At 40.9% G+C, this 22,435-nt stretch overlaps 1 protein-coding gene across 5 annotated transcripts in view; it reads left to right on the top strand.

Moving 5' to 3' along the window:
- DUSP16 (dual specificity phosphatase 16) overlaps nucleotides 1-22,435 on the top strand; it is a 61,010-nt gene that overhangs the window by 33,975 nt on the left and 4,600 nt on the right. For all 5 annotated transcript variants that reach the window (XM_077178258.1, XM_077178260.1, XM_077178257.1 and 2 more), the window contains 5 exons: nucleotides 335-929; nucleotides 2,066-2,204; nucleotides 14,224-14,387; nucleotides 18,028-18,187; nucleotides 18,874-18,997. In XM_077178258.1, coding sequence (XP_077034373.1) covers nucleotides 699-929; nucleotides 2,066-2,204; nucleotides 14,224-14,387; nucleotides 18,028-18,187; nucleotides 18,874-18,997 — 818 coding nt within the window. In that variant the 5' untranslated portion in view covers nucleotides 335-698. The remainder of the gene's footprint in view (nucleotides 1-334; nucleotides 930-2,065; nucleotides 2,205-14,223; nucleotides 14,388-18,027; nucleotides 18,188-18,873; nucleotides 18,998-22,435) is intronic.

The following is a 22,435-nucleotide window of genomic DNA, read 5'->3' as shown; positions in this document are numbered from 1 at the left end:
GGCAGCATCTCTTAATTATGTTCTAACAAAGTCTTGTGAAGAGGCAGAGCTAGTGGCAACAAAAGTCTGCAATTAAGGCAGGGTATGTTGCCTGAAATACAAGATAATTGTCCAGGCAAGATCTTTGGAATGGATTCAGAGCCTGCAGTTGCCAATGCTCTCTCTAGGTGTTTGGCACATCCAGCAGAGAGGAGAACTCCTCAGGAATGTGTTTATTCCATGTATGGCCCACTGTACAGCTAAGCCTCAGAGCTGAATGTTTTGTTCTGCAAAGTTTCATGGCCTCATCTGGTTTGTGTTTTTTGTTTTTTTTTTCATCTTCCCCTTCTTACAGGCTCTCAATCTGGTGTAAAGCTGATGGGTGGGAGCAAAGGTAAAGAATGATGTAATGCAGCAGCAGCCAGAAAGCATCTTTTGTGTGAATTGTGCAATGGCCACTCCGTAGTCATGTCCCGATGAATCAGACGTGAGGGGCCGCTTTGTGGATCCAACCCTTTGTACATCAGCTGGGAGCAGGAGGAGACGCTCAGTCCAACAGCTCTTTCTGAAAATGGATTTAACTTTTCTTTTGCCAGTCACTACCAGCATGACCTCATACACTTCCAGCACAATGGTGTGGCTAAGCCTTTGAGTACACAGCCATTACATCATCGCAGCAAATTAGAGAGGGCGGTGGGGAAAGAGGCCTCGTTGTTGTCATGGCCCATGAGATGATCAGGACCCAGCTCATTGTCCCTGAGAAGCTGGTGGCTTTGCTGGAGAGTGGGACAGAGAAGCTGCTGCTGATTGACAGCCGCCCCTTTGTGGAGTACAACACCTCCCACATCCTGGATGCCATCAACATCAACTGCTCCAAGCTCATGAAGCGCAGGCTGCAGCAGGACAAAGTTTTGATCACCGAGCTCATTCAGCACTCAGCAAAACACAAGGTAAGGATCATTTTCCTCTTATTCCTTGGATCTCTTTAAAGGCTGGAAAGCAACTTGTAATAATTTTTCCATAAATATTTAATTAAATTAAAAAAACCACCAAACCAACAACCAAAACCCAACAAGATTAGAGGGCTGAGTTTAGCTGAGATGTTACCTGATCAAAGAGGGTATTGATTACTACTGATTTTATCATTGGGATTCTTTGTAGAATTAGTGACAAAGGGGAGGGATTTAGAAATTACTCAAAGAATGTTCTCCGGATTCTTGTGTGTCTTGCAAAGCACAGTCTCTCAAATGTATGTAATTAAGGGAGGAAACATTCTCTTTTAAACTTTGAAGGATTCTTGGGGGTCTGTGGTGGTAGGGCTTGCTTAGCAAGTGGTCATTTGGTTTGCAAAGAAACTGCCTCTCTGTCAGTCCTGGCTCCCACTTGCTGTTTAAAGGGCTTTTCATGGGGGTAGTTTGATGAATTTTGGTGTTTGTTTTGTTGTTTGTTTATTTGGGAGAAAGGGTGTGGTTTTTTCCAAATAGTGTTATCAGTGAAAAGAAAATAGCTATGCTGTTTAAAATTAATGTGTGTGTGTATGGAAGGGATATTGGAGGGTTTTATCCATTGATATTTGTTTCACGTGTTTAGGGTACAAAAATAATCTACTATGTTCTTGCTTTGACATGTTAAAAATGAAACTTTATTTTATATATAAGTTGTGCAGGTAACCAAAATGTGTGTGGCTTAGAGGCAGTTTCAGGTCTCTTTACTGTTTATGTACAAAACTCTCAGAAGCAGAAAGTGAGGTCGGGCCACCTTCTCAAAAGCTCAGCTTTTAAACAAATTCACCAGCCTAGCTGAAGGTAGAGCAATTCACAAGTGACATAAAATTACCAAATGATAGAAATTCATGGAGTGGGCTTCAACTTGCAGCAAATAATCAATTTACAAACTCTCCAGGGAATTAAATCTGAAAGGCTTATGAAGTATAAAATAAAAACTCTTTGGTGAACAAGTGCATAAGAAATCTATATATCTGAACTGGTCTTATAGCAAATATGTGGGAACCCTGATGGAGGTGATAATGTGGGGCTTTTAATCATCTTCCTCCTTCCTGTTTTACTCTGAGTTCCTTGTGTTTCAGATTGAAATTGATTGCAAGCAGGAAGTGGTGGTGTATGACCAAAGTTCTAAAGATGTGACCTCTCTCTCATCTGACTGTTTTCTTACTGTGCTCCTGGGCAAACTGGAGAAGAACTTCAGCTCTGTGTATCTGCTTTCAGGTAAGATGTAACAAAAGAAACCCCTTTCAGGTGACATGTACCAAAAGAAACCTCTGAAACACTTGAATAAAGAGAAGAAATAAAATGCTGTTGGTATAGCAGACTTGTACAGTTTTGCAAGTGCTGGTATAAACTTCAGTTACAGCAGAGCCTCTTCTGTAGTTCTTTTTGCACATAGTGACACTCTGAATACATGCAGTGCTTAGAAATTGCATCTTACAGGGGATATATTACACCATTATTCTGTGTAAATGGAAATGGAGCAATGCCGAGGTTTTTAGACGCAGATGTCATCTACTTTAGGGTCAAAAAATAGTAAAAAAAAATGGGCTTCCCTGGTTTTTTAAGTATTGTACATGGTAGGAAGAAAATCTCTTCCTTACTGAATTGGTAATTGCTAAAATAAGAACAAAGGAAATGATCTCCCAGAGTTACAGAGATTAGTTTGTGTGACATTTTAAACTTCAGCTCCCTAAGTGGTAGCACTTTATTTAGGTCTTTTCCTTCACCCTCCTTTTTTGGTGGTGTTTTTTTTTTTTTTTTTTTTTTAATTTTAAATCCCAGGTCAAAGCACCTATAGAAATTCAATTCCTTATAACATAGGATTTGCTGCTCTCAGCATGTGCTAGTGCCATTATTTCTGTCATGGAACAGCAGATAGTATTCACAAAAAGGAGCAAGGAGGGGTGTGAAGGAGATTCAAGGCTGAAAGAAGAGGGAATGACAAATTTAAATAGGAAACCCATTGCAGTGATTGGATCAGTGATCTAATGAAGTGTACACCTAGTGTCTGAGAAATGCTGAAACACAGGGACTGCATAATGGTGAGAGAAAGGAAATAACTCCTGAGAGATGCTTCCTCTTAGCAACAGGGTTTCACTACAGTTTGTAGTGACTCCACATGACAGTGAGAGGTTGTGGTACTGAGAGAACTTTTCTCAACTTGTTTTGAAAGTGATTGCAGAGAAAAGCAATAATTTCTGCACTTGGACATGAGGTTGGTGCTCCTATGAGCTTTACTTACAGTAAGCCAAGTGGGTTTTGCTTTGGCTAGGGTTGGTGATTTTGTTTTCTTTGCTGTCTAGGTAAGAATTACACCTGTGGGTGGTGGATTACAGTATTAGATTAAGTAACTCATCTTACATATGAGCTACCAAGAATTGTGTGGTGTGTAGGCACAGTAAATGCTTAATGCAAAAGTGCTGAAATAAGTGGGTAATACTCCCTTAAAGTGAAAATTGTTATTTGAAAAAGAAGCCAGTCTAGAAAGAGTATCTCCTCAGAAATCCTTTTCTTGTTCAAATTCCCAACTTTGCTCAGCTGTCCTGAGGGGTTTTTAAATAACCTGAAGCAGATTACAGCTCCAGGCAGGAATCAGACTATCCTCAACTTAATTTCCATGACAGAAACACCTCTCTCACAACTGAGAATTAGACCTCATGGCAGGGATGTGCTGGGAAGGGGCCAAGCACAGGAAAGTGTCATGAACTTCCCTTCCTCACTCTGTTCCTCACTTGTGTGAGACATGTCTTTCATCTTCTGGCTCATCTGCTGGACCCTGTGAAAGAAGTGCTCAGAGTCTCCACTCCCAGACTTGCCTGTGGCTCTCCTAGAAATGCACAGGACCAGGAAGGGAAGATGTTCCCAGCTGTTCCCAGCTTCCCAGTGCATCATCTGGCCAATCACCAGTTGCATGTATCATGATGATACTGGGAGAAATGGTTTTCTTTTCATTTCCAGCATGTGGTTGTTTTCTAGTCAAGATGAAAATGTTACCTAAGCCACAAGCAGGATGGGAGTGCACATGAGCTGGGGTGAACCTAGCCACACACAGCTGGTAAGGGTTAGTTTGGGAATCTAATGTGTCAAAATCCTCCTTATAAAAAACAGGACTTTTACTTTAGTGTGTCAAATGGCAAACATCAGGTTTGAGAATTTCCTCTTATTTTTGTTTACATAAGAGGAAATTTGTTTATTTTTGTATATTTGTTTATATATTTGTTACATTTTGTTTAAAGCTAGGATGGGGATATTTATGAATGCAGAAACAAGTGATGGCTTTAAAACCAGTGGAAGAGGAGGACAAGAAAAAAGGGAAATATAAGGAAATTATTTACTACTGATCTATTACAGTTAAGTGTTTATTTCATGTACTTTTTTTTTTACATCTGTTAAAAATCTAGCTACTCAATGCACACTCAAGAAACCTTTTAGGATGTGGGGTGAAGGAGAATTGGAGAGAGAATTCAGTCTTGCAGAAAGCTCCTTGGAGTTTATTGATATGTGGCTGTAGGAAACTAGATAAAATATGTTGTCTCAGCAAGCTGATGACGAAATCTAATAAATGTTTATGGCCCATAATGAGGACAGGGGTCAGTGTACTGTGTAAAAAGAAGAACCTTTGGACTTGAGTTTTTCATATGCCACTAAATCTGGTTTATTTAAAACGGTGACCTTAAATAAACATTTTGGGGTAGGAAAATATTTTTTGTTGGGATGGAATAAGGAGTATTTAACAAATATCTGAAATTCCTGCCTCTGTTCTTGTTGAAACCCCCCATTACTGAGCACTCAGTAAGATGGTTTTTTATTTAGGTTGTGCATAAAGGTGTGCTCTGCCCTGGAGGTTGTTTTTGATTGAAGTAACTATTGTAAAGACCTCAAAGGAACCCTTACCAATTAGTTTAAGATCTTGATATAACCTCATAAAAATACTTATAATTTGGTGAGGAATGTTTTCAGGAATTAAATATTCCATGTGGTACCTAATTTTTAACAGTGCACAGAATACTGAAATGTGGACACCAAGGGCTTAATGCTTTTTCCATCTTGGCATCTTCTACTCTGACTTAAGTAAGATTTAAACACAGGGATGTCACCTGATTCCTTCTCATATTTTGAGAATTGGATTTACTTGCAATGGAGTCCTTTTCCTAGTTAGTAATGTTATGATTTTCCTGCTTGCTCTGCAGAAACATTTAGGAGAGACTAGTAATTTTTGCTTGAATGATCATTATTAAGGCAGTAAACATCTTGATTAAATTCTATTCCACTTTCTGAATGGAAGCATTCATATTCTACTTTCCTTACTTGTTCTCCCCTGCTTTTAATCTGGCTTAGTTCTGCTCATTCAAGCACAGATGTCTTCATGACAGTCACCTTTCAAATGTTTCCTATGAAGAAGGTGAAGCCCAGCTTTTCATTTTGCGTTGATTTTTTTAAAACTTTTTTTGATCTGTGTTGAGAACACTTTGTCTAAATGGAAGGTGAAAAAAACTTAAACAAAACCTTTCCATATGTACAAACTGTCATTAAAAACTGTGATAGCCTACCATTGAAAAACTGTGTGCCTCCCTCTCAAAACAGTGGTTGGTGGGGACTTGCCTTCTAATCTCTTCTGCCTATGAAAAATATCAGCAGTAATGGGATGTAGTGGATTCTTCCTAGGAGAAGGAGTAATAAGGAGAAATAAATAAGTTATTGGGTTTTTATTCAGTGACAAATGTTGGGGTCATATGCATGGACAGTGAAGGGCATCCTAGGCAGAATGAGTTCAGTGAGATTGGACAAAGGTCTTGGAAACAAAGCCATGAGTGATTACCCAGGGAGTGTGACAAAAGGTATGTTTTTGCTGAAACTTCCCAACTCCTTGTTTTCCCCTGACCTGTCCCTCACCTGACAAATGGAAGACTTGCATGGAAGATATGAGGAGAAGGAAGCAAGTCAGGAACTCTTCTTCAGTCTTCTTTATCCTGCTATTCATTTTAGAAATATTTGAAATTGGAAGCCCATTTAAAGAAATCTTTAGTGTAAAAATACTGAAGTATCTCTAGGGTATATTCACATTTAAAGAAATCTTTAGTGTAAAAATATTGAAGTATCTCTAGGGTATATTCACCATTGTGTTGTGTTACTTGCCTGAAGAAAAGCCCAGATGAGAAAAACCCAGTGCTTTCTCCCTGCTTTATCTCCAAGGAAGCATTCCCTGTGGCAGGGGAGCAGGAAATCTGAAGAATATTCTCTTGTAGGTAGAGCTGGTCATTTCCATGTGCTAAAGGGACCAGGGCTGTGACAAAGGGCTTTATTCCAAGTTTCTGCAGTCCCCTATGGCAAGTAAGGGTGGTTCAGCGTGGACTGAAAGAAGGCACAGGGTTTGATAAAGTCCTGGCAAACATCCTGACACCTTTTAAACATTTGGATTTGGAGCTTTATAGCTTTCAGTTGTGGCTTACTGATGTTCTGAGTGTTTCCTACATATAAGTCTTTGCAGAGTACCCCAGCACACCTTAAAATGGTGGTGTCATCAATTACATTAATCAGATTATCTGCAAATTGAAATAAGTATAGTGTGAATGAGCTGTTAAATATCCTGCCACCATTTGGAGGAGGAGAGATTGGCACAATGATGCCAGCTTTCCTGATATTCTGACTGGTTGATTCCATCAGAAGGAAGCCTCTACTGAGAGAGGTCAAATCTTGCTGAGGGAATGCAATATTCCCAAGTGGTCCCATAACCCATGGAGTACAGCCAGTGTTGGCAGGGAGGAGATGAGAGTGAGAGAGGAGCTTAGCTCTGAATCACCCCCTTGAAAAGTTACCCTCTCCATCAATTTTTAAGAGAGCCTAGAAAAGCAAGTACCCTTGGCTACGGCCAGGCCTCTGACTATCCTCCCACCCTCTGTACTTAAAATGCAATTTTCAGTGTTCATTTAGTGCCATAATTGTTTTAAGGACTTGAAGAATGGGAGTAGGGTTTATTACTTTCATATGTGTATCCTGTCTTTTGAGAGAGAGCAAGGTTTGACTAAAATAGAGCTCACGTAACATTTCGCAAACCCAAGAATAACTTGTTAAGTTTGCTTTTGTTTTGGATACCTCTGGATGCCTGTGAAATTTAATTGACTGAAATTATGGTGAAGGTTTTTTTGGGTTTTTTTCCCCCTTAAAGGCAGAAAGGGCGAGTGAGGGTGTCCACTCTGCTCTTTGTACCTGCCATGCCACATGGAATATGGCACTTGGGTGGGATGGGAAGCTTGAGCCCATTCTCACACATCTTCCCTTCCTTGTTTGCTTAACCTGCCTATTAAACTTGTCTTACCAAAGGCAGAAACCCTCCAGGGCAAAGAACTTCCCCTGCTACTGTGCTTGTAAAACACCTGGAATAACGGGGCCGCTTTCTCAACACCACTGGAATAAAAACACCCCTGGCTTCCCCAAACTCTGAAACCTTGGATCCTGTGGAAGGAGGAGGGACAGGAATGGGATGGGAGCCCTCCCAACAGGGCTCTCCAGCCTGAGCTTATGTAATGGAAAATGGCACGGGTCCCTGCGGAGCGGGGCTGGAATGCGGCAATTGTAGTGCCTCGTTTAAACAGAGTGGAAACATTGCAGATTCATAAAACTTGTGAGTCAGAAAGTTTACAGCTTTCCTTCCTTAAGGCAAGGGAAAAAATCTATACTGCAGCTTTTAGATAAACATGTTAATGTTCAACAGGAATGTGACTGGGAAAGAGCACCAAGAGACTCCGAGGCAAAGCAAACTGAAAACTTCGGGGTTTGGATATTTTGTGTTTGCTGTAGTGCTGTTTGATTTATTTTTTTTAGCCTAGTTTTTGGTAATGTTACCTTACTGCCCTGGCACTGATCAGTATTTACAGTAACAAATTCTTATTGCTATTTAGAAGAGGAAAAGAAAGCCCCAAAAGCTAAATATGAGTTACTCCACTACGTACCTTTGGTGAATACAGGCGTTTGGTGAGGCTTACTTAGAATCATAGGGGCTAAATATTATGTTTTAGAGGTAGTTGAAAATTTTCCTGCTTTTTTATTCTTTATTTCCTTTAAAAGGTAAAATTAAATGAAAAAGGAAAAAAAAGTATGGCAATATTCCTTTTTAGAAAGGGATAGCAATATAATATTTATTACTGTGTGGTTATATAAAATTGTGAATAATTAGTGCCCTTAATGAAGAAGAAAATACTGGATTTAAAAAGGTGAAGTTGTCTGTTAAATCCACAAGCTTCATATTCTCCTTCTTGCAATGCTGTCTGAGTACATGCATGAAGTCTTTGGTTTTCTGACTCATCACTTGGGTCTCAGACCTTTTCCACTCCCTGCTTTAAAATAATGGGTTTTGATGCTGAATTAACACTGATGTACTACTGGCAGACAATTAGGTCTTGTGGGAAAAGGAAGGAAGTAGCTTCTAGTCTGTTTTCAAGAATTCATTGAAGAAAACCAATTTCTCTCTTTGGCTTTTTCAGAACAGTCAGAATCCAAAACGGGGGGAAAGGAGCAGTATCTGATTTAAATGGCACTTCAGAAAAATGCCAGTTTACTCTGTTACCAGTGTGCCTTGTCTGTGGTCTTTTCCAGCAGACTCCGTGTGAAAAAAGGACACATCCACTGTCTCGTACATCTCCATCAGGAGCACCAGACAGGATCTTTCTGTGCCTCCAGCGTGAGGCACATGGAGCTGCAGGGATGTTGTATTAAACACTTCTTAGGCTTTTCTTAGCCTGGAGTTTTAGGGAAGCCAAGCTCTTAGGGGTTGCCATGTCGTCTGTGACTCTGCTGTCACCCACAAAAGATGTTTCAAAAGCTTATTCCTCAGCTTCAATAAGGCTTGACAAAAGGAGTCATTAAATGAAAAAAATAATGGAAGTTCTTGTGAGCTGTATGAGATGAGCACTGGTACAGTGCAGAGCCTCAAATTAGTGGCTCTCCCTGAAAAGCTGAGCTGGGAGTGGATTTGCTGGTGTGACCAAGCAGCTCAGGGAGCTCAGGCTGGAAGCATGCAAGGATCTGCTGTGAGATGGGCACTGGTGGCAGGTGGGATTCCTTGGTTCTGCAGCCCCTCAGGTACTTGGATGAAAAACATGTTTATGTAGCCTGAAAGTGGAAATCTGCTCCTCTGGTCTTTGGAGTTAGTCTCCATTAGTTGGAGAAGATGCCAGAGACTTTCACCCTGGTTACCACCTCTTCTCCAGCTGCTTCTCCTCTCCCCTCTGCCTTGGCCACACTGCCAGGCTCTGGGGCTCAGGAGCAATTGCTGGGGTTCTCCATTGAGCTGTAGCTGGCCAGGCTCACTGCAAACATGTGAAGGGATGTGAACACCTCTTTTCTCACCTTTCTTTCATTCCAAGTTAGGTTTCATGACTGCATTTGCAAAGAAATAGTACAAAATCCTCATGGTACAAATGCACTGTCAGCTTGTTTCTACTTTTTTAACTGTTAGGATTTGTGTATGCATGGAGCTCTCACTTTGTAGGAGTTGTCTCTGTACTTGGATGGAGAGTTAGAAAAAACAAATCACACCTAATGCCGAGGTCTCTTCTTTTCATCTTTCCCTTTCCTTGCAGAGATGTGGAAATTCAGAGTTGCACCTCAGCTGTTGCTCTTCAGTTTCACACACAAACTTAACCCACTTTTCTCTGAAGCACAGTCAGATCTCTGCTCCTTTGTCTGCTTTGCCAGTATGCACATGCCTGATTAGCAAGAGCAGCTCTCTCTAGATGATTAAGATAAAAATTCTGGTGCACATTTCTGCAGACAATTGATGATGAAAAGGAAGTTGCCTGTTTCAAGAATTGGCTGTTTCAACATTAATGTTATGAGCAACTATAAAGAGATATTAGGATTGCCTCCTGATTATTGGGGTTTTTTTTTCCTATATGTTAGAAATACATGTAAGTTGAATGTAAGTTGAGAGATAGGATGGATGTATGAGGGAGCATCTGTGGTTTGTGATGTGAATGAGGAATAATGCTTGCATTTTGAAAACCGATCCTTCTATTTAACCTTTTTGTTCTTCCCTGGGCCAAATCAGTACTTAGTATGGTCCCTGTGAATTTGTCTTATCTAATTATGGTCACATCTCTGGTTTGACATCCCATTGAAGGAAATATAAAGACCAGGAGGAAGAAGAGAAAGCAGTGTAACATGGAATGAACCTAAGAACCATCCATCTGTCCTGTTAGGGTGTCATTTAACTGGAAAGTTTTTATTAAATATTGGACAAAACCAATGAAATATGATCTGCACTTCACAACTTTTGATTGAACAACAAAGTGTTCAATCCAGACCATTGAGGCTTAGCTGATCCTTCATTTGCAAAGCTGCAGAGTGGTTTGCAGAGTTCTGTCTGTGATTGCAGCAGGGCAGCTGGCAGCACTGGAATGCTCCTGCTCTGTTTCCACAGAACAGAGAAATGAGCTGCTGTAACTGCTTGTGCTTCCCAGGAGTCATTCCTCTGAATTAATTTGTGATTTGTGTTTAGTTGTAGTTAAACTAATTAATCATAAGGATCTGGATGGATTCCATTCCCTCAGTGAAAGGAAGCTCTTCCCAAATCAACAGTATTTATCATTTGTTGCCTCCTGATCCCATATTCTTTCCCTGCCTCTTCCTGTTTCTAGCAAAGTTAATTGGGAATTCTGTTTATATAAGGACTTAGGCAGTGAATCTATAAGGAGGACTAACTTCTACCACAGAATTTTGCTGAAACTTTTTTCATCCGTTCTGGGTTTGGCCCCGTTTTGTTTCCTGAGCTGGCTGAGAAGGGAGCTGACACTTCTGACACCAAGATTCCCTCAGAGATCATACCTTTATGATCCCAGCTGTAGTTAGGGAAGCCTTGATCAAAGGGAAGTCTGTAGTCACCACTTTGCAGAACCATAGCAACAGGGCAATCAAGTGGTTTACTGGCTCTTGCCAGATTTCTGCTAATGGATGTGGAGGCTTGTAAGCAAGAAACACTTTGCTGTAAGGACTGGGAGGTGTTGGGTTGTCTGCCACACACAAGGGCTGCAAAAGCAGAGAGCTTTTGGCACCTTGACATGCTTTTGTAGAGACATCCTGTTGAATGTCAAGAGAGCTGTTTCAGCTCAGCTTACCACTAAGAATACAGAAAACCTGTGTGGTTCAGAGCTATTGAGGAGAGAATATTTTGGAGTTATTTGTCAGTCATGTATTTCCAAGGCCCAGTGACATTTATCAAAGAATTCAGTGAAACTCTATTAACCCAGCAGCTCTGTTAATGATGTGTGGATTTTTTGCTTTCCTCCCCCCCATAGTTTCAACATGCTCTTGCAATTGATTTATTATTCACATGAGGCTGGAGCAGTGGTGGGAGAAAGGGTGTTATTAAAAACTAGCTCCAGAAGAAAAGTGTATTTTCTCTAATTAAAACAAACTGCACAGTGCTGCCAATGTCCCTGTTCCAACTGAGGTAGGTAACGAGATTTAAAGGAAAAAAATTGCCTTCTTGCAAAGGTCATCCCCAAATTATGGAATATGAAACAAAACCTGGCCCATTTTTCTTTCAAGGCTCAATTTTCTGTTCTGCATTCCTACCTGTAGACTAAATTAATTTTCCAAGTGTTTAAGGTTTATTTTTTGAAAAGTGCTTCATTTACAGCAGAAGTGTACAGGTGGTCTGAGTGCTTAAAACACTTTCCTCATAAGAGGCTCCTCATGTAGACTGGTCAGAGTTCATCTGGGGAGCCACCATCTGTGTTAGAAAACAGAGACATTTGAAATAAATCTCTTTACTCTGTACATTTTTAGATGCTGAGGAGTTTTTTAATACATTTCCCTGTGTATTTTAAAAATATGTATATTTTGTAAGTTAGTGCAAGCAAAGAGTGATGAGTACAGTTCTTTTGAACAGAAATGAGTCTCATAATGCCATGACAGCTCAGAGATTGTACATGTAGATGCTGTTGTTCCAGACCCCTGATAGTTTGTGGCACTTAAAGAAATTGGTACTTAAACAGGATGCATATGTGAGTGTGTTTTCTTGGTTTGGGATTTCCTTGCTTGTGGGCTTTTAAAGCAATTTTTCCATACACATTAACCTAGAATAGATTTTTCATATTGGGAAGTGCCAAAAATCAAAGGCACATTCCTTCAAAAGCTACTAACCTTTTGGAAACTTGGTCCTAGAGGATGGCAGGGAAGACAGCTTAATATTTGAAACAAAAAAAAAATCACAGGGCTTGTGCTTTCTCAAATCAATTCAGTACAGATACTAAAACCAGATTAAAATATGCTCAGAGGAAAGGAGGGTTCACTTGGTGCACATGTAAAGGCAGGCAGTATAATGTCAGACTTTGAAGATTTGAGTTTTGTGAGTGTAATTCATGTTGTAAAGATCCTGAAGCAACATGTTACTAGGAAAGCATGAGTAGAAAAGACAAAACATGACTTTGAAAGGATGAATGCCATAGAGGAACTATTGAAGCATCTAATCTTGAATAATTTCAATTGGCCTTGAAAGAGTTCTGGAATTAAAATAAAATAAAATAAATAGTGCTCCATATCTTAGGATGACAGAGCATGGGTTCCATCTCCCCAGAATCTCAGGTGTTTTGCACATTAGCTTCCTGCTTAATTTCTTGCCACAGGTTTCACACAGAAATGAGACCAATCCCTAGGTAGCTGGGAAGGCCTTTTTTGCTGAACTTTTCCCATACAGTGTTTTGCAAAGACAGCACAGATGTAAAATCCTTGCTTCTGCAGCTTCTTTGTAAGGAGTTTGCTATTTCCAGCCATGTCAGTGAGAGGATCCACAAAGCAGCCAACAATGCTCCCAGAAAATAAAGGATAAGCAAATGAAAGCAAGGAAAATACTTGATTTCCTCTTCTTCACTATCCTCTCAAATAACTGCTTACATTCAATCTCAGAGGTATATACTGCCTATAAATTCAAGGAATGCTTCCTGTAACAGAAAGGAAAACATTGGGCCCTACAGAAGACAATTTAGCAAGTATGTGGGAGAATTGTTTTGCAAACTCTTCCTCTCATTTGATGGAACAAGCAGGATCTGTGGTCCTGATGGGCAGTGCCTTAGCTTGTCTCACAAAATAGTCAAGTTATTTATTTTGTTTGTTCATTCATTTATTTATTTATTCAGGAGACTGAGCAGGAATTAATTCATAAAATGCTTGCTCTAGAATCTGCTTGCTGGCTTTTTTATTAGATAAAATGGGTTGTTACACACTATTGCCTTGGTATTTCAACATTTACTAATGATACAGGCTTTAAAAGCTAAAGAAGAGGCATAATTCAGGCAATGGTAATGCAAGCCCTGGCAAAACAGTACATTAGCTTATTCCTGAGTAATTTTAATTCACATCTTCAAACTGTAATCATAGTGAACATAGCATTTGGCAGATTGAGCACGTCAGTGCTTCAATTCCTTGATGATAAAAAGGTGCTCCATTCTGAATAGGCTATAATTACTCTTCCTTCAGTTAAAACTCTGCTCATCTGGGAGGAAAGAGCTGGGGATTTTCACTGTGCTTTGTGAGTCTTCCCTCTGCTTCACCTCCCCCACTCGAGATTGAGAAGCCTTGGCTTGGTGTGGTTTTGAAAGATGAAACTTCTTCCAGTGTCCTGGATGAAATACATTAATTGTGGAGCAGCACACAAAATAGTTGCAGGATTTTAATTAGTACTGTAGGATTTTAAAAGTAAGCATTACCAAATGCATATTAATGCTTTTACCAAATGGAGTAAACATGACTTTTTTCTTAATGAGCTCTCAGTATAAAGCTAATATGGGAGAAGGAACTGTCTAGAAAGCACCTTGGTAGGGTGGAGACTAAAAGGTCTGCCAGCTTATGGTGTGGTGGGTGCTGTACCTGTTTTTCTGAAGAATCATTTCCACATATTAAGAATGTGAAGGAGGATCAAAAACTTCTGAGAAGTGGAGGGAGAGAAATAAATATTCCAGGCAGAGTGGGAATATGTAGCCAGCCTTGGCTGCTGATGTATGGTTCCACAGAAAGAAGTGTATTTCTTCTCATATTCTAGGGAGTGAAAAACCAAGGATTATTGTTTCCCTTTTTGTCTGGAGAACCACAAAGCTGACCTAAGGAAAGGCACATGCACAGCTTCTCTGTCAAGGCTTTCCTGCTGCCCCTCTCCCCATCTCCCATGCTAAATGCTGCTCTCCTAGAACTGGCATGGGCACCACCACATTTGTAGATTAAATACCTGCTCTTCCTCTCACAGGTGGATTTGCTGAGTTCTCCAGCTCTTTCCCTGGTCTCTGTGAAGGAAAATCCACACTCATCCCTACTTGCATTTCTCAACCCTGCCTACCTGTTTCCAACACTGGCCCAACTAGAATCCTGCCTCATCTCTACCTTGGGTGTCAGCGAGATGTCCTCAACAAGGTGAGCATTCTGGGTGCCATGGGGTCACTGGGTGCTCTTAGTGAGATGTCTCAACAAGGTGAGCATTCTGGGTGCCATGTGGGTCACTGGATGTTCTCAGTGAGATGTCTCAACAAGGTGAGCATTCTGGGTGCCATGGGGTCACTGGATGTTGTCAGTGAGATGTCTCAACAAGGTGAGCATTCTGGGTGCCATGGGGTCACTGGGTGCTCTCAGTGAGATGTCCTCAACAAGGTGAGCATTCTGGGTGCCATGGGGTCACTGGGTGCTCTCAGTGAGATGTCCTCAACAAGGTGAGCATTCTGGGTGCCATGTGGGTCACTGGATGTTCTCAGTGAGATGTCTCAACAAGGTGAGCATTCTGGGTGCCATGGGGTCACTGGGTGCTCTCAGTGAGATGTCCTCAACAAGGTGAGCATTCTGGGTGCCATGTGGGTCACTGGATGTTCTCAGTGAGATGTCTCAACAAGGTGAGCATTCTGGGTGCCATGTTGTCACTATAGGACACGAAATAACACGACATGGGCACGCAGCTCTCCCAAGGTGAAAAAAGCACTTTTAATTTCTGACTCCAACATTTATAGATTTCCAAAAGTGACAGTGGATTGGAGGGTGGAAGTGCCACCTCTCCAATGACACTGGACAAACCAACAGTCCATCAAATTTCTCCTCCTCCATAAAAGAATGAAAAACAATAAGTTATTTACAGAAAGTGTGTGAGAAAGTTCGTTACAAGAATGTAAACATCAGAAGGTTTAGAAGAACTTAAAAAATCAGGGCGACACCATGTGGGTCACTGGATGTCCTCAATGAGATGTCCTCAAGGTGAGCACTCTGGGTGCCACTGGATGTCCTCAATGAGATGTCCTCAAGGTGAGCACTCTGGGTGCCACTGGATGTCCTCAGTGAGATGTCCTCAACAAGGTGAGCATTCTGGGTGCCATGTGGGTCACTGGAAGGAGGATCTGATCTCCAGGGATCTTCCATCATGGGATATCATTACAGTTGTGTACAGCAGCAGTGGAGGCAGGTAATGCACAAGCTATGGGAGAAACAGTGATCCCCACACCATGTAATTAATCTATGGGTCATGCAATATGAAACTTGGGTGTCTTTCTCCTTCATGCTGGGGCAGATGGAATGGTACATTCCTCAGGAACCTATCAACCCAATTGTCACATCTGCCATGACCGCAGGTCAAGTGCATTCCTGTCACAGCTCTGACCCGCTTGTTTTGGCAGGTCTTGGAGGTTGACACAATTATATTCATGGTTACAGCAGGACAAAGGAAGATTGTCTGGTTTTAGTATTTCCTTCAAGTGCTAGGAAAAAACAGCATTTAAACTCCCTAAGAGTTCTAAGAAAAGTTTGCTCATTTTGGCTCTCAGTGTGCTACATTGTGGTTATTTTCCTGTGATAGACTGGTGGCATTGCAAGACAGTATTTACTTTTACAGAAGATCTTCCTTGCTCTTTGTGAAAGAGAGGAAAATTGCATTCTAACCTACATAGGAGTGGCAGTGTCTTTTCTGAAAGTTAGTGTGACAGAAAGCAATCTGTAGTGTGGTTATGGCCCTGAAGGAGCTTCCTACTTATACCTCATGGCTTGTGCCAGCATTTAAAATGTATAACTTTCTGCCTTCCCACTTGCATAACTATTCTTTTCTTCCAGACCTGGATTTGATTTCCTGGAACAAAATAACATTTTAAGGTGCTATTAATTTTCAGATTAAACAAGTCATAAAATGTAAATAAGCTTACAAAAGAGCATTTACCTTCTTGTCACAGAGTTGTTAGTATTAGGATTTCTGGATCTTCCTCCCATCGTAATTCACTTTTTCCTCTTGGGTGCCTTACAATGAAGGCACTGTTATGGTTATTGCACTGGAGCATGTCACAGTGGGAATGATTGATTCTTCAGAACAGAAGGAAGCATAACTTCTTTCTTTAGCTTCAGTCTGAAAGACAAGCACTAATATTTTGGGGTGGTTTTCTTGGCTTGCAGATTTTGGACTTTGGCATCTGCAGCCTCTTGTTCCATACGAATAATCAATCCTACATCAAAAACCTGGCATAACTGTGATGGCTGGACTGTGCAGCTCATCAATGATCATGTTTTAAAAGAAATAATAAGGTTTTCTATTCTTCCCAATTCATCACCCCCCGTTTAGCTATGTTCTTAACAAACCTGACCATGGCAGTCCATTTGTCCATACTGTGCGATGAGTGTGGGGTACCAGAGCTCAACATCACAGGTTAGATTGCTCTGACAGAACAGGACAGAGTTCTGGCTCTTCTGCTCAATAAGAATCTCCCTGTTTCTCCTCACTAAAAGATGTCTATGCTTGTAGAAAGAATCTGGGGAAGAATCAACCATTTGGCTTTTTGACTTTGTATTTTTCTGCTGGTAGGTCTCGAGTTGAAATCAGCATTGTAAGAATTCGTTCATGCTGCTGCTCCTATAGATTGGCAAACTTTATTATATATCTGCTATGAAAGAAAAAGGATTAAAAACAGATTTTTCATTGTTTCCTTTTTCTTAATGTTTATTTTGAGATAAGAGTTTCCATAAAAATCTGGCCAAAAGCTCCCCAGTGTTTATGTTCAGTGTAAGTAGTGTCCAAGCCGTGTTGCATGTCACTTACTGTCAGATCCTCTCTGAACCATGGCAGTTTGATAAGCATTACTCTAACATGCTAAATTGCTTTTCTGTGTCAAGATGCTTCCTTGGAGGAGACTGGATGGCTTGTGGTGGAGCCATCTCTTACTTTTCCAGTACTTCTTCCATATTTTCTTCCAGTACTACTTCTTTTTGTTCTTAGGTGCCCACTGCATCACAAACTACTTTGCACAACTCTGAATACCATGCATATGGAGAGATGCAGAAAAGAGGCGCCTCTCTTTTATTTCAGTCATGGAAACTGACTTACTTAAAAGGCCAATTGACTCTTAAATGTACACTGAGTGTTTTTGCTTGTTCCTGTGACATTTCTGTGAGAGGCAAGAGGCCTAGAGACTGAAAACTGAAATTGTACATCACAGAACAGGACTCCTATAAAATGCCACTCAGTGCCGTGTGGAAATGGTTTAATTCAGGATCTTAATCTCTCTCCTTGAGGTTTTGAGAGAGTTTTGCACATTCACTTAGAAACAAGAAACTCCTGGACTTGAGAGGTGACTGCAGGAAGCATCCATTTCATTTCCTATTTCCCACCAATATCTGTGATGGGGCAATTTCAGTCCCAGATATGTGATCTGGAAAACACATATTCAGGTCAGCAAACTGCATGTGGGAAGTGTTTGTTGTCAGCTTGCATGCTGAGAATTTAAACTAAAGTAGTAAAAAGTTCATTCTCTTGGAAGTGATGTTTCAGAGTAGCAGAAGGTATTCTACCATTACTTCTGTTCTTTGTTAACTTTATTTTTATGGGATTTGCAGGCCATATGTTATTTGGACACACTGGATGTCTCATTAGAAGTTGTTAAAAGAATTCAAAGCTGAGGAGTTCTCTTTTTCCTAGAAGAATGTCCCTTACACAGCTAGAGCAATTCCAACACAAATTTCAGTTTGGTCTTTAGCTTTGTAATGTGCCAAAGGTACCATTTGACTTTCCTAGGCTCAATCTTCCTCTCTTTCCTAGGAGCTGATGCAGCAGAATGACATTGGCTACGTCCTGAATGCCAGCAATACTTGTCCAAAGCCTGATTTTATTCCAGAATCCCATTTCCTCAGAGTGCCTGTGAATGACAGTTTTTGTGAGAAAATTCTGCCTTGGTTGGATAAATCAGTCGATTTTATAGGTGAGTGGAAAATTTTAATTCTCTCTCTCAAACAGTCTTTGGGTTTCTCTGTGTGTCTGCTGTGCTGTTTTGGGCTGGAGAAGCCCAGAGCTCTTTCTGGGTAGTGTGAAAATATCCTCAGGATCTATGGACATGATCAGCATCACTCCATAAGCACAGGAGCAAAAAGTGGGGAGATTGTGCCACTGCATGTTGCTGCATTCCAGAACAAAGACACTTCAGAGCTGCTTTCAGGCAGCCTCTCAGATGCCTGATGTATGTCTGCAGAGAGGGGGTTAGAAATCTGGACACACAACTTCTGCCTTTACCTTTGGGAAGTGAACTAGCCATGTCTGAACTGGCCAGATTGTTCCATCATGAATGCTTGCTTTTTACTTGCATATAAAATTAGAAACAATCACCTTTCCCAGACATCTAAATAGGGCTGTTTATGTGCACATTAAAATGAGCTATGCTGTGACTGCAGGATATTTCCTGTGTGTAGTCATGCTTTTTCTATACTCAATGCTACTACACAGTGCTAGAGGAAATAAGTGAGTTTTGTTTCAAGGCTTCCATGAGATTTGCAATTAGCAGTTCAATTGGAAGCTTTGAATAATTTTCAATAACATTGCTTTCTTTAAAAACTTTTTATCCTGGTATGATGCTGCTGAGTTTGACAGTTGCCAATTTCTTTTGCCATGTAGAAAAAGCAAAAGCATCCAATGGCCATGTGTTGGTGCACTGTTTAGCTGGGATATCTCGCTCTGCCACAATTGCCATTGCATACATCATGAAAAGAATGGATATGTCCTTGGATGAAGCTTACAGGTAGGGACAAATCTTCCCTTCCTACTAACTCTTGTGCCTGTTGCCCTGTTTTTATAGGGTGGATTATAAAAGGTTCTATGACCAAGGGTAGAAGCAGACATTTTATCTCGTAGTTCACTGGCCACATTTGTTTTAAGCATAGGTTTCCTCCAGAAACAGATTAATGGTATTGAATAGACATCACACAGCTAATATTAATTTCCCACTGCAGAATGATCTTTGATCCAAGCAGGCAAACACATGGTATGTAAACTGCCTATTCAATGTATGTGTCTTGTCCTGCTTCTGGCCAGGACAGGGTTAATTTCTGCAGTAGCCAGGAGAGGCATGGCCAGGACCTGGAGGTTATTCTGTGCCACCTCCTGTCACTGCTGGGAGCAGGGGAAGGGTCCCTTCTGAGGCAGGGTTGTGTGCTCTGGGGTTCCCACATGGTGTGAATCATTTGCCTTCTTTCTCACCCCTCTGCCATTACTATGCTGCTGTTACTGTTCATTTTCTAATCTCATCACAGCTCCCAGTAAATTGTTCTTATCTCAGCCCATGTGCCTCCAGCTCTCCTCTCCATCCTGCTGCAGAGGAGCAGTGCATGGTTTGGGAGTGTTTTGGTGGGAGCATCATTGCTGACCCACAGCTGTTGTGTACAAACACACACATGTAACAGCATCTTGTGAGCCACAGGGACAGCAGAGTGGTCAAGGCTGAAGAGAGAACTGAGGGTATTTGGTATTTAGAGCCACACTTAGGACAAATACTGGGCTGGATCTGTTTCCTGCAGTCTGGTAGTGCTCACAAAGAGCTGCCTGAAAGTGAAATGCCCAGGAATGGAGAGAGCTTCTTTGTTGCTTTTGAAGTGAACCAAAAACTGTGTGGGAAAGCATTTTGAAGTATCATGTCATTTGGCATTTGGTAGTGTTTGTGGAGACCCCCTTCCCTTTCCTCCTTTACAGATACCATTTTTTCTATACTTGGATTGTGAACACTTTCCACCAGGTGTCTTGGTTGACTTCTTACTTTATTTACTTTAGCCAACTGCTTTGTTGTGTTGTACAGAAAATGGTGATTTTCTTTTTGCTGGGCTCCCTGGCACAGCTAGTGCATCACTGTAAGGAGTTACACAGAACCAGTTTGAGCACTTGCCCTGGAGCAGGGGCAGAGGAGCCCCTTTGGAATCACCTGTGTGTGATTCCAAACCACCATCCCCAAAACAGGGATGAGGACAGAGAGATGAGCACTGGGTATTGCCATGTGGAGTGTGATTTCCACAGAAAATTTTCTTTTAAGCTGTTGAATGTTGCTGTGTGTGCAGTGAAAAAGCTGCATGTAAGAGGGGCCTGAGCTACAGCTCTCTCCTGCTGTGTTGGGACACTTCCCACATTTCCTTACTAGAGCCTTGGTGTTGTGCAGGAATTTCAACAGGGAACAGGTTTGGTTAAGAAGTTAAAGCTCAGTTTTTCAGGTACAGATAACAATTATAGTCAATGTGGACAGATACTGTGCAAGGTGTGAGCTCAGTGAAAAACCTGCCTGGTCTGAGGCTGTAGTGGCTGAGGGCAGAGCTGTAGAGAACCAAACACTGCTAAAATGCACACACCTCAAGGAACTTCTTCAGGGAGCTTCTAAATTCCTCCATGAAATCTCTGCATTAAATTCCAGTTTGTATCTTAATCAAAAGCATGAGCAGAGTGTGAAGGATCAATCCCACTAAGTCTTTTTCTCTTAGGAGGGAGCAACTGCTGTGAAATTTAGATTATATTCTGTCATATTTCCTTTGATATGGCTCAGGGAGAATCATCTGCAGAACATTTCACTCATTGGTTTGGGATCTCTTGTTGGCCAAGCTTAAAAGAAAAATTCTTTTCTTTGAATTAGTGGAAGTCATTAGATAAAATGTTTGTCTGACAAAATTACAAAAATAAAAAGGTAATACTACTACTTGAAGCCAAAGTCAAAGAAATAAACTTTTAAAATCTTTTGTATAATGGATTATTTAACAGAAATAAACATAAGAATTAAACATTATACATGTTTTCCAATTGGAAAAAAATAATGCATATTTTGAGATTAAAAAGCTTGCAAAGCAGAGGATCCAGCATGCTTTCCCTACTCTTTTCATTTTTAAAAATTCTAGTTTTAAATCTGGGACTGCCCAGTATTTTGGAGAGAGAGGAGAAAGTGGAAAGAACAGTGTTGAGGATGCTACCAGAACACAGGCAAGAAGGACCTTCCTCTAATAACTAACCCAAGTACAACAATTTTGACTGGGAAAAAATGAACAAAGACTATGAATTCTTGGGCAAATTGCTAAAAAACTTCACATCAAATGCTAAGAGGACAAACTACAGAGTTTCTCCTGAGGAGACTCACTAGATTTCTCCACTTGCCAGTGTTACACTTCTTGGTGGAAGTTTCCACTATCAGCTTGTGCAATCTGGTATTCCAGGTCATAGTGTCAGCTTGACTACTCCTAGGATTGTTTGTTCTCTGGCAAATTAAAAAAAAATAGTAATAAAAAAATGCAAGTTTTGACATTGTTCATGTGCTAGCATGTACTCACATACACAAGTATGCCTTTCCATTTTTCTCACACTGCTTTTAATGACTGCACACTCATCTTCTGTACACTTCCTCAGACAGGTTTTATTTTTAATGGTATTTAATTTTCCCAGTGACACATTATATGTGTGTTTGTACAAGATTTAGTTCCTCAAGGTTTCTTTCCTTGTTAATTCTCTTGTCATCTGGTTAAGCATAGTTCCAGGAATGTTTCTTAAAAAAACCAAAACCAAAACTGGAGGAGGAGGGATTTGGACACCTCTGTTTTGCAACCTGTTAAAAGCAAAGTACTTATTTATCTGTATTGCAAATCAGACAGGTAGGAAACAAGTATTTATATTTAACTTTGAAATAAATAACAGCAATCATGTGATACAAGTCTTTTGTACATTTAGAATCTTGGTTCAGCAAAACATTTTCCCTACCATTGCACTTACAGTGCATGAATGGATGGGCACACCTGTGCTAGTCAGGCTGCTTCCTACAGCACCCAAAAATACCCAAAACAGGTGAACTCTTCCAGAGATTTGGCAATCTTGTAGTGCTGAACCCCTGCAGGGCTTGAGAGAGGGTTTTTGTTTTAATGCTGCATTTGCACCTTTCTAGTTTTGGTCACCCCATCAGTGGTCAGTTATAGTGTGGGGCAGAAATCACTGGCACTTGCTGGACAAGGTTAGAATGCACCAGGGCTCTCTGTCCTGCCTGACAGTGACAAACAGGGTAGGCAGTGCAGTGGTGACAAGAGAGGGCTGACAGGAACAGGTGATGTCACTGGAATGGTGGGGAAGGTGTCCACTCTCTGTAGCACATGGGAAGTAGTCTCTTGGCTAAAGCTCAAGTGCTTTTTGTGCAAAATTCCAGGAGTTCTTTACTCTGGTCAGAAAC

This window comes from Agelaius phoeniceus, chromosome 5 (genome assembly GCF_051311805.1).
Source record: "Agelaius phoeniceus isolate bAgePho1 chromosome 5, bAgePho1.hap1, whole genome shotgun sequence".
Classification (NCBI taxonomy): Eukaryota; Metazoa; Chordata; class Aves; order Passeriformes; family Icteridae; genus Agelaius; species Agelaius phoeniceus.
This window is presented reverse-complemented; position numbering and strand designations above follow the sequence as displayed.